The sequence below is a fragment of the Oncorhynchus nerka genome, linkage group LG22, assembly GCF_034236695.1.
Source record: "Oncorhynchus nerka isolate Pitt River linkage group LG22, Oner_Uvic_2.0, whole genome shotgun sequence".
Taxonomy (NCBI): Eukaryota; Metazoa; Chordata; class Actinopteri; order Salmoniformes; family Salmonidae; genus Oncorhynchus; species Oncorhynchus nerka.
This window is the reverse complement of record NC_088417.1, coordinates 78,847,770-78,863,047: the sequence shown is the minus strand read 5'-3', so window position 1 is coordinate 78,863,047 and position 15,278 is coordinate 78,847,770. Positions and strand designations below refer to the sequence as shown.

General features: G+C 42.7%; 1 protein-coding gene across 1 annotated transcript in view; it reads left to right on the top strand.

The window, feature by feature from the left end:
• Positions 1 to 484: 484 nt before the first annotated feature.
• Positions 485 to 15,278, top strand: part of LOC115105786 (roundabout homolog 2-like) — a 161,220-nt gene continuing 146,426 nt past the window's right edge. The window contains exons 1-2 of the mRNA XM_029628172.2: positions 485 to 1,072; positions 5,250 to 5,576. Coding sequence (XP_029484032.1) covers positions 1,018 to 1,072; positions 5,250 to 5,576 — 382 coding nt within the window. The 5' untranslated portion in view covers positions 485 to 1,017. The remainder of the gene's footprint in view (positions 1,073 to 5,249; positions 5,577 to 15,278) is intronic.

The window sequence follows — 15,278 nt, the reverse complement described above, 5'->3', positions numbered from 1 at the left end:
GTGAATTGTTAGATATTACTGCACTGTTGGAGCTAGGAACACAAGCATTTCGCTACACCCGCAAAAACATCTCCTAAATATGTGATGTGACCAATACAATTTGATTTGATGTTTAGCCTACTCCATATGTTATAAGGCGCACATAGCAGTGCTATTAAATTAATTGCCTTGATTTGCAAATCAAATGCATAGCAATTTAAACACCAAACCCAAACAACATTTCTATGAGCAAATCTCCCAAAGAAATATTGGCATAGCCTAATGTAGTTATGTGATTTGTATGTGGTTTCCACAGCGCTCTGTAGCTATGTCGACAGTTCAGATCTAGGACTAGTTTGCCCCTCTAATCTAAACCCAAACTGACTTCAGATCAGCGCATAGGACAACCTCTAAATAGCACATTCTGAGATGGTTTGATGGAAGTCTGCGTATTCGCGTTTTGTAGCCCGCTACTACTGTAGGCTACCAATGTACAGTTCCACGAGGAAGGGGGCTGTAACTGTGCAGCTATTCACCTCGGTCTGAAACCACCACAGTCCACCACCGTTGTCTCACAACCGTCCCGCCTGTAGGTTACTGAACTGCGCGTATTCCGTCGGAGTGATATTTTCAAAATGATGGTCATTCAGACCATTTATATTATATATTGTTGCCTATGGGCTTCGTTTTCGACGATTTTAGCTAGAAGGAGCATTGCATGAAATAGGCTCTGGGAGCCGGTCGGGGTGATGCTATGAGGCGAGCACATCGTCGCTCTTTGGTTAGTGTCTGGTGATGAGACACCTCCAAATGTTGTGTGGAGAAGTAGGCTACCCATCGGGTGCGCTCTTGGTGAGAAAACATGAAGTCGTATCGTGAATGATTTCGTTGTCCATTAAAATATAACTTAAATTCTTTATATTAAAATTCAACAGTTTATATGCTCAGAACCGACTACAGAGTCGCACAATAAGCAAGGTAAAGAAGTATATCTGACGAGTTTTGCGCTAATATACCGTGGACGGTTACTATGCCAGAATGGGTCTACTACGGTTTTTATTTTTCTATGGACTATTGCACACCCAAGTCAACGGTAAGTCCTGGAACCTTTCATTTGATTTGGTCACCACAATTAAGTTTGTAATAAAAACATAGCTTTTCCCTGTTTTTCGTTTTAGATATACACATAGTCTAAGTGTGGGTACCCCACCTAAAACATCGAACAACCCCGCGTTTGATTAGAGCACCTGCAGTAGCAACTGTATTTTGCCTGGCTTGTTCTGTTTATTCCTCATTTCAAAACGTTGCAAAAAGCAGGCGAAAAAGGGGTGCACACATGTGGTTTCTGATGGCGCGTTAATGTGTCTCAACATGCAGGGGTTGATCCTTTCAACGTGGTTTTGATGCACCAGACTATTTTATGAGCAATGGATTGTCAATGTGTTTTTTATCGATTGAATTCGTTGACATTTTATTAACTATCATACAAATGAATCATATATTGCAATTCGAAACATATACTTATTTAGGGGTCCCTGATTCATTTAATTGTTAATGAATACATTTTCCTAATTGATGTAAGTATATCATTAGGGAGGATTTGAAAGGTTTAATTTTGCCCTTGGCTGATAAATGAAAGCACAATTTATTCGGTTTCAATTTAATGACATTCAGCACTGTATTGTGTCAATTACCCATAGGTGACTGACAATATTTAATAGGCAGCAGCTTTCACTTTCATTGTCATCTTTCTTTTGTTAATAATAAGTTGTCACCCCCTTCTTTATATTTAATAGACACCATTGATGTCTTACTACATTTTCACAGTCTTAATGGAAAAATCCACTTACAAACTATATTTTGGTATTTTTTTCATTAGTCCACAGTTAATCCAGTCCCAAATGTTTTGCATGTCAGCAGTCAAGTTTTTAAGATATTGGATTTTCAAGAAGCATAGTGTCACTTGCCACATCACCATGATGAGTCCTAATTCTTGAAAACTTGACTGCTTACATAGAAAACATTTTGGGACTGTCAACAGCGGACTGAAAAAAATAGCAAAATATAGTTTTGAGTGGATTTTCCATTTAAGAATTTAGAGGGACATCAATAGTCTCTAAGAAATGTAAAGAAGGGGAAAAATGGGTGAAGTTGATGGATCTATACAGTTGGACCCCGAACATCAGAAGGCTTGTGTTAGACTCAGATGATTTGGGTTCTGATATGCAGCTGGTGGAACTTAGATTTTTTTCTCTGAAAAGTCCCCAAAATATGTCATGGAGACTATTATGCTGAATTATCTTATAGTCCTGTGACTTGTTTCAGTCTGTTATATATGGACACTGTGTCCACTGGTCACAGGACATACTGTACATACTGTCTGTCCCTTGAGCACCATCACTGGTGAGGACACAGCACTCATAACGGTTGAGCTCCCTGTCTTGGTCGATATGGGCTTTCCAGGCCAATGCCACTGTGTTGTCCCCCACTGGACATACAGCTGTTTTTGATGACCATGTCCACATTGAAAGCATTGATTTGGTGAGAGAGGGGGCTGGTTCCATCCCTATGGCTGTTGACTACTATATACACAGTGATGCCCCACTCCATTGCTTATATTCTACCACATTTACATTTCAGTCATTTAGCAGACTCTCTTATCCAGAGCGACTTACAGGAGCAAATATGGTTAAGTGCCTTGCTCAAGGGCACATCAACATATTTTTCATCAAGTCGGCTTGTGGATTTGAACCAGCGACCTTTCAGTTACTGGCCCAACGCTCTTAACCACTCTTACAGGGCTTTCATTCAACTCCTGTACCTGTACAATTGGGTAGCAGGGGTTATACTGTGTGCTAGTATGAGTATTTTATTGTGTTTTAGTAGCAGTATCTCTCTCTGTCTTTCACTCTCTTTCACACACACTCACCCGCCTCTCTCTTCATCGATTTTTTGCTTTATAACTTTGTCAAGTTGGCTTTGAGGTTGTTTTCTGCCTGTGCATGTGTGTTATTGTTGTGTATGAAAGAGGGTGACATGGAGAGTTTTTGGCAAAAGGCCATTTGACTGTCTGTGGGTGATTAAATGGCAAGGTCTTGGCAGCGCTGTGTTATTGAAAGTAAGCTTGAGATTAAACAAAAACATTATGAGACAACGCCATGTCACAGAGAACGACACATTATCATCCTCTGCTGTGATGGGAGAGTCCAAGATGGTCAATATCATTAGTCTATAATCAGTCAATTCCTGATAACTGCACATTGGGTGAAGTGCAAACTCTATGTGCACAGTGCAGTTCACCAATCAGCAATTCAAATACATTCATTGTACATGCACTTTAAAAGTATTGTTATTCCACTGTAATTTCAAGGGACATCATAATTTGTCAATATTGGTACAGCGTGTTGATATCAGTGGTAGGTGATGATATTACCATAACTATTCTGACTGACTGGGTTCCCTCAGTACTCTTTCCTTTATGAATATTCCAGCCAACAGCTATGTTCAGTAGGAGAGGGATGTCAGCTGTAATGGATGTGACAGTTGATATGGTCAAAGTTAAAGTGCAGAGGGAGATGCTGTTTTCATATGTTTTTGTTTAGCCAGAGTGCAGCTAAATCCCAGTCAAGCGTAGCCATGACATTTCTGCTGTCGCCTGGGCGTACAGTTTTACCTCAGAGAGAGAAAGATAAGGTAGAGAGTAATGAGTTTGGAAAGACCATAGCTGCTCTATGGGGAAACCTTATCTCAGAAAGTTCAGGTTGTCGGAAGACCTTTAAGACTAGTTTATTCAGGGATAAAAACCACTGCTCATATGCAGGGCCACAGTAGAGTAAGCCCTGGGTGGCTGTAATGAGCATTAGTCTGTTTCAGCTTCTGTACTGCTCTCAGGACTTGGGTGAAACTGAGTGCATGAATTGCGTGGGCAGTTCCATGAACAGGCTCACTGAAGGGACTAATGAAATGAGAAGCTTTTTGGAGGGTGGATATCTTTGGTTACGTATGAATTTATAACTGTGGTTGTAGTTGAATGGATCCAGCCAGTCCCCATTAGGGCCATTAAACACTAGGTGGGGGTGGGTGTGGGTGTGGGGAAGGGAGGGGGAGTGAGAGTAAGTCAGACGGGCAGGGAGTCGGCACACTTGAGTGGGCTGGGTATTGGTAATTATCTGAGAGTGGCGTTTTGGAGTGTGGAATGCCAGTGGCTGGCAGCTTCGCTCAGGTTAGCAATACACCTGTTGGATTAGGTAGAGTCTGATCGATTTGAGAAGCTGGAAATAGACGTAGTTTGTGTATTGTTAGCAGATTTCCCATCAAGGAGAGCTGTGCAGACTTGAAAGAGCAACAGTTGCAGAAAACTAAACCCATTACTATAACATATTTCTGTCATGGCTCAGCTAGTCTTGTCATCCAACTGAACACTATAGCTCTCTCCCAGGTTACCCTGTTAAGTGCTCACTCCCATCCTTACACAGAAAAACAGAGTAGTGTTTGTCATATCCCATTTGTCTTGGTATGAGTAATGATAGAATCATGTTGTGTTGCGATGCCTCACTGTGTCACCAACACAGACAAGGGGAGAATAGGAGGGTTGTGGGTACTAGGTAGAGCTGGAGGCAGTGTGGGAGCAAGCGCTTGGTAATGACATCAAACACTTGCTGCTTCCTCTCCTTCCCACAGCATGGTTGGGTTGCTTTTCCTCCACTTCCAGCTGACACACAGGAATGTGTTCCTGTTGACTTGTTCACAGTGACATCAAACCCTGGGTGAGGGACAGAGAAACAGACTACTCATACACATTGAATGCAAAAGTCTGATTCTGTCAAAAAGGAACATGTTGATTATGCTTTTCTATATCCCCAATGGGCACACACGTGCCTATCTGAAGACACGCTTAGAAATAGAAATCGACATTCAACATTTATTTGCTACACACACTAACAAGCAACTCTCTCACCCACTCACCACCCAGCAGCATCTAAGAGGAACAGAGCACTTGACGGAATGTGTCAATGAAAAATCTAATTAGCCATAATAACTCTCTGTCTTGTGTCTGTCAGTGTGGATATTGCGGCTCGTTTTTGTGTGGTGTCATGGTGTGTGTGCTGCCTGTCAGGGCCTGGCACTCATTTATAGGCTTTCTCTCAGACTTTCTCCCTGTATATTTTACACATCAATCCGGACTTACCGATATTGTCAGTTGGTATTACTGAACATATCTTATGTTGGCATATGTGTAGCTAATCATTTCTCCAATCTTCTCCTCCCAGGATCTCGTCTGCGTCAGGATGACTCCCCTCCTCGGATCGTGGAGCACCCCTCTGACCTCATTGTGTCCAAGGGGGAGCCGGCCACCCTCAACTGCAAGGCGGAGGGGCGTCCCGCCCCCACGGTGGAGTGGTACAAGGACGGGGAGCGGGTGGAGACAGACCGGGACAACCCCCGTTCCCACCGCATGCTGCTGCCCAGCGGCTCCCTCTTCTTCCTGCGCATCGTCCACGGCCGACGCAGCAAGCCAGACGACGGCAGCTACGTGTGTGTGGCCCGCAATTACCTGGGCGAGGCAGTGAGCAGAAACGCATCATTAGAAGTAGCATGTAAGTCCCACCCACAATTCTTTATGTTATGGATGAGTCCCATGAAATTGGAAAGATAGAGTGCCCCATTGGACGAGCTGTGTTGCCTATATGTGTATGTGTTTTAATGATGCTGTTATTATAAACTCGATCATATGACCATTAAAAGGATAGTAGTAGCACATATTTTGTGGATGGTAATATTGCCGTCATAAATTATAGTTATGAAGAAGTATAATTATAGAGAATAATTGCAGAGAATACTATTGTGTTGAATAAAGGTGTGTGTGTGTGTGTGTGTGTGTGTGTGTGTGTGTGTGTGTGTGTGTGTGTGTGTGTGTGTGTGTGTGTGTTTATAGACCTATATAGTGGTCCCTGTAGGTCTTAACGGTGTGACAGCAGCTTGATCTATTGATTGCCATTACTGGGGTCCTAAGAGGCTAAATGAAAAATATCATGAAAAATGGATGAAGTCTCTAGATTGTTCTTTGATTTCTGTTTGACGCCGTGCACTCTCTCTGCCCCTCACTGGGAAGTTAATGTGGCCTCTGGGATGGGAGGGCTTGACGTTAAATGAGGTGTTACAATTTTTTTAAACTTAAATGCAACTGTGTGTGGGTAGGGCAGGACTATAGCTACAAATGAGGTCTGGACCTCATTTTTAAAATTAATATATATATATATATACAGTACCAGTCAAGAGTTTGGACACACCTACTCATTCAAGGATTGTTCTTTATTTTGACTATTTTCTACATTGTAGAATAATGGTGAAGACATCAAAACTAGGAAATAACTCATATGGAATTATGTAGTGACCCAAAGTACCCACCCTTTGCCTTGATGACAGCCTTGCATTCTCTCAACCAGCTTCATGAGGTAGTCACCTGGAATGCTTTTCCAACAGTCTTGAAGGAGTTCCCACATATGCTGAGCACTTGTTGGCTGTTTTTCCTTCACTCTGCAGTCCAACTCATCCCAAACCATCTCAATTGGGTTGAGGTCAGGTGATTGTGGAGGCCAGGTCATCTGATACAGCACTACATCACTCTCTTTCTTTGTAAGTTAGCCCTTACACAGCCTGTAGGTTTCTTGGGTCATTGTCCTGTTGAAAAAAAAACGATAGTTCCACTAAGTGCAAACCAGACAGGATGGCGTATTGCTGCAGAATGCTGTGTTAGCCATGCTGGTAAGTGTGCCTTGAATTCTTAATAAATCACAGACAGTGTCACCAGAAAAGCACCCCCACACTACCACACTTCCTCCTCCATGCTGCACCACACATGCGGAGATCATCCGTTCACCTACTCGACGTCTGACAAAGACACGGCAGTTGGAACCAAAAATCTCAATTTTGACTCATTGTCCATTGCTCATGTTGCTCATGTTTCTTGTCCCAAACAAGTCTCTTCTTCTTTTGGTGTCCTTTAGTAGTTCTTTGCAGCAATTCAACCATGAAGGCTTGATTCATGCTGTCTCCTCTGAACAGTTGATGTTGAGATGTGTCTGTTACTTGAACTCTGAGGTGCAATCTGAGGTGCAGTTAATTGCTGATTTATGAGGATGGTAACTCTAATGAACTTGTCATCTGCAGCAGAGGTAACTCTGCTTCTTAACACAGCGCACATCCAACCCAGAAGCCAGCCGCACCAATGTGTCGGAGGAAACACTGTGCACCTGGCAACCTTGGTTGGCACGCACTGCGCCCGGCCCGCCACAGGAGTCGCTGGTGTGTGATGAGACAAGGATATCCCTTCCGGCCAAGCCCTCCCTAACCCGGACGACACTAGGCCAATTGTGCGTCGCCCCACGGACCTCCCGGTCGCGGCCGGTTACGAACCCAGAGTCTCTCGTGGCACAGCTTGCGCTGCAGTACAGCGCCCTTAACCACTGCGCCACCCGGGAGGCCCAACACAAATGTACTTTTAACAAGGCACACCTGTTAATTGAAATGCATTCCAGGTGACTACCTCATGAAGCTGGTTGAGAGAATGCCAAGAGTGTGCAAAGCTATCATCAAGGCAAAGGGTGATTTGTTTAACACTTTTTTGTTTACTACATGATTCCATTTGTGTTAATTCATAGTTGTGATGTCTTCACGATTATTCTACAATGTAGAACATTGTAAAAAATTAAGAAAGACCCTGGAATGAGTAAGTGTGTCCAAACTTTTGACTGGTAATGTATGTATATATATCTTTAGGAACTCATTTGGGGTCTCCACTTACTGTTGAGAGTTAGAATAGTGGAATTCACAAGTTGCAATTTCAAAACGTGGTTGTACATCAGCAGTTTTTCTCTTGTTATATATCACTCATTGACAGTCACTCAAAAAGCCCATGTCAGAGAAAAAAATACATTGGTCAATTTTAGTCTAGTTCGTCACTGGCAGCCTTACCATTATGCAGAAGAGGCAATTGCCTCAGGCCTCACATCACCAAGGGGCGTCATGAGCTGGGTTGCGTTTAAATCCACTGCATCCGCATATGTCGGCCTTTCACATCTACGATGGAAGGTGGCAGAGCTACAGCAGTGTTTGTCAGACCATGAGACATCTCGAAAATCGGTCTTCTCACGAAAATGTCTTTAGCGTCCGAACGGTTTGGCCTTAACATTAATATGACCCCTCTATGGATAAGATGAGACTCTCACGATGGTGTTCTCTAATTTGCTCTACGACCCCCATCAACTCCCATAAAAATGTCCCTATGGTTGTTGTGAGTAGCCTAATTCATCTTCCTCTAACTCCGCCTTCTACTGAGTTTATACAAACTGTTATATCCTACCATTCTGATAGATTGGAGACTGTTAGAACATGTTGTTGTAACGTTCATCATTTGGTTGTTATTCCATTGGTTACCATGATGCAGATGCCCAGGTGTGGCCCACACTCATTAAATGTGTTGCTTGTAAATGTTAGAGCAATCACTAGTAAAACCTTTCTTGTGAATGACCTCATTAGTGAGGGCAACGTTGATTGCACGTATCTCACTAAAGCATTGGCTGTCTTCAGAGTGTAGTGCTGCTCTTATTGAAGCCTCTTCCCCCAAAATTAAAAAGGTTGGGGGGGACAACCTCTATTTTTACTAATGCTCTCACCTGTAAGGACATTTCATTTGGCAACTTTGGGTCTTTTGAGCATTATGCTATACTTTTTAAGTCAGCACCCAGTGCTGGCTCTAACCCTGTATAGGCCACCAAAGCACAGCCCCACTTTCTTTACTGATTTCTCTGAACTATTGTCTATTGTCCTTGAGAACTATGATAAAATCATTGTGTTGGTTGATTTTAATATTCATTTTGACAAAGAGACGGCCTCCAAGGCCATTGAATTTATGAATCCTTTTAGCTCTATGGACTTTATCCAACATGTTACTGGGTTCACCCATAACCGCGGCCGTACTCTCAACCTGGTTATTACCAAGGGGCTTTCTATTGATGTAACCTCTATTGTTGACACTGCTTTATCAGATCACCACTGTGTATTTTTACTACCTTGTTGCTCATATTACAGGGTAATACTGAACGCATTATTTAAAAACATTATCTTACTTCTGAAGTTGCTACAGATTTTATTGAGTGTATGAACAGGAATGTGACAAATAGCTTTTTACCAACTGAGGAACATTGCCAAGGTGCGGTCATTTCTATCTCAGGCTGATACAGAGAGACTTATCCATGCATTTATTACAAGCAGGCTTGACTACTGTAATGCTCTCCTGTCTGGTCTACCTAAGAAAGCCATTGGTCAACTGCAAAACATACAGAAAGATAATGACCAAGATCAGACGGAGAGCACACATTACACTGGTTTTGAAGTCTCTGCACTGGCTGCCTGTGAGTTTTAGAAAACATTTAAAGATTATTCTATTGTTTTTTAAATCTTATCTACGATTGTGCACCCCAATACATATCAGACATGCTTTTGAGTTACGTACCCGGTAGGTCCCTCATGTCCTTTAGCACACTGGCCTTTTAACTATCCCCAAAGCCTAGGACCAAGAGGCACGGAGAGGCAGAACCTGAGGGGCGCTGAAACTGTGGACATATTTAAACTGTGGACATATTTTATAAAACACACCTTTTTAGCTGAGCATTTGCTTAGGGTGCTTTTTTGGTCTTTCTGTTTCTGTTTTTATTGTTATTCTTTTGTTTGTTGTGTTCGTTTTGTAGTACATTTTTCTGTTTTTATTTATTTTCCTGTGAAGCGCATTGCATTCATGTCTGAAATGTGCTATATAGATCATCTGAAGGTAACTTGGTAAGGGGATACCTTCAGAGCTTTCTAATGTATCTCAAAACATGCTTCCTTTTGATAAAATGTTTGACTATGTTTGAATATGTATTCATCTGTTATTCAATGCATGTATATGGGCTAATAGCAGTACGGCCAAATTCAATGTTTATTCAAAATGTTTTTTATATAATTTTTTTATACCTACAGGGGTCCTAAAAGTCAATCACTTAATTATCCTTGGTATGACCATCTTAAAACAATTCCATATGTTAGCTTTGTAGTAGTCTCACATTACCATACCTCCAAAATCACGTCACTGTCCAGCCTCCCTTGGAGGTTTGGAGAATTTTGTATTGCAAAAACAGTTTGAATGGTCAGCTGGCTCCCAATGGCAAGAATTTGATTGGATGTTACATTTAAAGAACCCTTCCCCCCACATGCCCGTTGGTGCTATGTGTTCTGTTCGTCACTGTTTTCAATCCAGGAAGGACACATTTTACAGACAATTGTTCTGTATGCTAGATTGCAACATGGAGCAAACTGGAATGGAAAATGGAGCAAACTGAAAATGGAGCAAAACCTGGAGGAATTTAAAATAATGTTTTGTCAGAAGTATGCTCTACACACAAAATCAACATAGATCAACATACTGTATTTTGATGGGGTGTTAATCAGCGATTTCCCGGCCATCCTCACCATAGACTGTAAAAAATAATCATCATGCACTGTTGCACCTAAGACACTAATCTAGTGAGCACTATTGGATCTCTGCACAAGCAAGGCATTTTATTGGTTTGATGTATAGTGAGGCGTCACTGATTTACACCGGGTCTCCACCCCTATTTAGCTATTTTTCTGCCATGAACTTCCCCAGGCTTACCCGTATTAAGGAAGCCTGGTTTTTGACGAGGCCAGCCTCGGGCCCTTAGACTCATGGGCAGGGCTCTCCAACCCTGTTCCTGCAGAGCTCCCCTCCTACAGGTTTTCACTCTAAACTCAGTTGTACTAACCTGCTTATCATCAAGCTAATTATTATTATCAAGCTTATCATCAAGCTAATTATTAGAATCAAGTGCGCTACATTAGGGTTGGAGTGAGAAGCTCTCCAACCCTGTCCAGGAACAGGGTTGGAGAGCCCTGCTCTAGGGGGATACAATACGCATTTCTTTGCTGCTGATAATCGTTGCAGAGGCAGAGGACATGTATGTGTAGCCCATGTACTGTATCTGATGCTGCCAGACAGCATCAGATACATGGGCTACATATAGTAAAACAGAAGGGCACTGTTTCACTCGCTCTGATACTTTCTCCTGTGAGATAGTTTCAGCCACTTGCGATTGAAGGAACATTGGCGGGTGCACAGTACGCTGTTCGGATGCTGGAATTATTTTGGACGATCGATCGAAGGTAACCTAATTTTTGCTGTGATTTGTTTGACAATCAGATGGAAACATCATGACTGGTTGTGTTCATGGCACATTAAAAGGTCATACATTTTTACAGTTAAATTACATCTTTACTATAAAATCCATTAAAAAAACACTGGCCTCATCCTGTGGCCTCCAAATCGCTCATCTACAGTAAATTTGTAGCAATCATGGCAAAATTATCGACTGGGAATGCAGGGCACATGCCCAGGGGCCCTATTTTCCAGGGGGCCCCCAATGATTTTGTTAGTCACTCTCACTCTGATATCATATTAAAATGGCATAAGTCATGGCACAATTAGTATAATTGCAGGAAATTAGCTGTAAAACTGCACACAAAAGAAACCTGTAAAGCATACTTATTTGTTTACCTTTTGTTAATACTTTTTTATACTAACAGATTCCTCTGTATGTATTAAATTATAGTTTTTAATCCCGGTGCTGAGTTAATGTAAGTTAATGTGTAGCGTCTAATTATAGCTAATAGGGTATGTGTTTGTAGATCGACTGAGGTGAATGAACATACAGCAGCCGATGTCATAATGGCTGGGGTCATTTTAGCTTTTAGTAAATGAGCTTCAACTTTTTAGTAAATGAGCTTCAACTTTCTTAAAAGGTATTGGATGGGTGGGTGGGTTGAATATTCACTGGACTATTCACATCTCCATTATTTGTTAAACTGAACTGGTTCCTTGCCACTGCACAAACATTCTGCACACTCATAGCAGACAACTAAGAAACAATGCACAAAATGTGAATGGTCTGTAAATGTAAATTGGCTAAACACATACTGTAGCTACATAAATGTCCACATTCATTCACATACTACACTGGTGGTTTGCAGTGTGTTTTTAAGTGTGGGCCTTAAGGGAAAGTATGACCTGATGACGTGGTGTACACTTTCCTCCCTGGGGTGAGAGGAGAGGTTGGGGGGGTCCCTCCCTTTTTCCTGCCTTAAATCTGTCATCAGACATCTGCCTTGCTGTCTGTCGGTGCCCTGGGGTCAGTGATGAAGCATTGTTGGTATGGTTGGTATGGTTATGACACATGCTGATCTTTACACTGGTGGATTTGTGTTTGGCGTGAGCCAGCCCATGTGAGACTGAAGGAGCACCCGGGAGGACACCCCTCTCACTCAAACCCAACAGCTGCTGGACGAAGACAAAACCTAAAAACTCTCTGTGTGTTTGTGCATCCCATCCCCTCTCTCCCTGCTTTCTCCTTCCTAACTCTTTTCCCCTGTCACATGGGGGATCCTAATAAATATTAATTTGCTCAGTTCTCCGCTTCTATCCGTTATCCCTCTGTACTCTTCTTCTCCTCATCCTGCTATTTCCTCTGCCTGGTTTGTAATCAATACTGCCCTGCTGTCCTGGGAAAGGATTATGGGTGAAGAGCCGCAGGATATCTGAGACACACACATCAGTTCTCCAGCTAGACAGCTGTGAGTGTGAGAGTGTGTGGTGGGAGGGAAGAGTGTGTGAGTAGGAGGGAGATGTGCTGGCTTGTTTTGTTTTTGTTTTTCAATGGGATGCCATGGGAGGATGAGATATGAAAACAATTACATGATGCAGATTAAATACATCTCTAAATGGTACATACGCTATATATATACAAAAGTATGTGTACAAAATCGAGCAGACATCCATGCAATCTCCATAGACAAACATTGGCAGTAGAATGGACTTATTGAAGAACTCAGTGACTTTCAATGTGGCAGGGATAATTGCCCAACATCAGTGCCCAACCTCACTAATACTCTTGTGGCTGAATGGAAGCAAATCCCTGCAGCAATGTTCCAACACCTAGAAAGCCTTCCCAGAAGAGTGGAGGCTGGTAATAGCAGCAAAGGATGGAACAACTCCATATTAATGCCCATGATTTTTTTATGAGATGTTCGACGAGCAGGTGTCCACATACTTCTGATTATGTAGTGTATTTTAAATCATGCTGGGTTAGTGTGTGGTAAAATGACAGGATAGCTATGGGATTACTGTGTTAGAGACAGCAAAAGCGGAAGACTTCACCTTGGCCTGGCCTTTTCAAAATTCTGTCTCTAGTTCTGATATTGTTTTTGACACCCCCTTTCAAGCCCCTGAACCTTAGCCCTGACCTTAACCCCACCCTCTTTTAAAAATGCAGATACATTAGTCCCATTAGACCTCAATGTTAGCCTACGTTCTGGTTCAAATTAATCCACCCAGATACCTTCCTGACTTGCCCATAGTGAGAAAGCTCAAATTGGGATGCTAATCAGTTATCTCGATGACGACTGCCTCCATGTCTTAACACAGGAAATGATAGCAGGTGCTGAGTGGGAATGTTGTCTTTGGGTGTGAAACAGACTAATGAGGAGATGTCTCCCACTCAATGGCTGTCTCTAAGCCATCTTTTTAGGGGCTCTCACGCATAAAATTGTTAGTTAATGTGAATACAAATTACATTTTATTTAGACTTTTTGAGTAGTTGACTAAAGTAGTTGACTGGGATGCCTAAGAAATAGCTTCAGTAACATTGTGCCTTCGAGGGCAGGTGGATCAGGTCTGAGGAGCACACAGTGTGTTTCTGACACTGTGACGAAGTGTGTTTCTGACGCTGTTACACAGTGCGTGCACAGTATCGGCAGGCTTCTGCTGTTTTGTCAGCATAGCCAGGGATTATTTTAATAACAATCATCACTTGCTGTCAATGTCAGCAACACCCAGCCAGCCGTCCTCCCACGTCCCAGCCGCCCCACTGACCGCTCCAACACTGCAGCTGAACGCTATTTCAGTTATAGCATTATAGCACCCACAAACACCCCTCTGACCCCCCCCGACCCCCTGCAGACGGCTTTAATGGGAATGACTGGCTGCTGATAGGGTTAGGAGTAGCTATAATGACTGACAGAATCAAATTAATGATGATGTGTTGCGAGAGGAAGGGTGAGGTGCGGTGGGGGAGCCGGGGGGGAATGCGAGGGTGTTGATTGGTATAAATAATTCACAAACAGTCTCCCCCCCACCCACTCACCCCCTCACCTCTCTGTCTGTACACTCCTCTGGCTTTTAGAAGAGTAGCCAGCCAGACAGACAATCGTCAGTCAATAAGTCCTCATCGTCCCAGACAGATAGCCAGCCAGACAGACAAACAGATGGTTAGGATAAACGCCTGGAGTAGTCAGATGTTTTGGCTTGCACACAATGTACAGTATTGCATATTGTGATGGTGTGTGTGGATTTAGTGATCAGTGAGGATGTGGTTGATATGGCAGACATTGCAGTGTTTGAAGTCACTGATCATGTAGTGCTGTATTATATTATGGTGAGATGGTGCTGAGTTAGTGGTTTGTTCAATAATTATTCAACACATTTCTGGTAAGTGCCATTGTAAGATTATGTTTGTGGTTAGACCGTAGTAGAGCTGCTGAGTGGAATGTATGAATGGGTATTTGGCACCCAGTCAGCTCTCATTAATCATAGGTCCCGCTTTCTCACACTGACAGCCTTCCCAGCCCCATACCATGCCTTCCTGAGTGTCCTGGGAAGGTGTGGGGACAGGGTGGCTTGAGCGTGGAGAAAGGCTGCCAACAGTCAACAGACACCCCTCTCATGTACTAATCCTCCTCCACCTCCCAATTGTCAAGCCTGTGTAAAGCCTGTGTTGAGAAACGAGATCATAGGTGAGTGAACTTGGCTGGGCCACCATGCACTTTCAGACAGTTTCAAATGTCAGGGGACCTAGTCATCCATGGCAATGTTGTCATTGTGTGGTCTAGCCACCCACTAAAGAGCTAGGGTATAATACCAGTGATGGGCGGGTCTTAGCACAGTATACTAGACTAGAAAAAAGTGAGTTTAGGTATATTAATTAAAACCTCTTGAAGCTAGGGGGCACTATTTTTATGTTTGGAAAAATAACGTTCCCAAAGTAAACGGCCTATTTCTCAGGACCAGATGCTAGAATATGCATATAATTGACAGATTAGGATAGAAAACACTCTAAAGTTTCCAAAACTGTCAAAATATTGAATGTGAGTATAACAGAACTGATATTGCAGGCGAATTGTGCGCAAAAGAG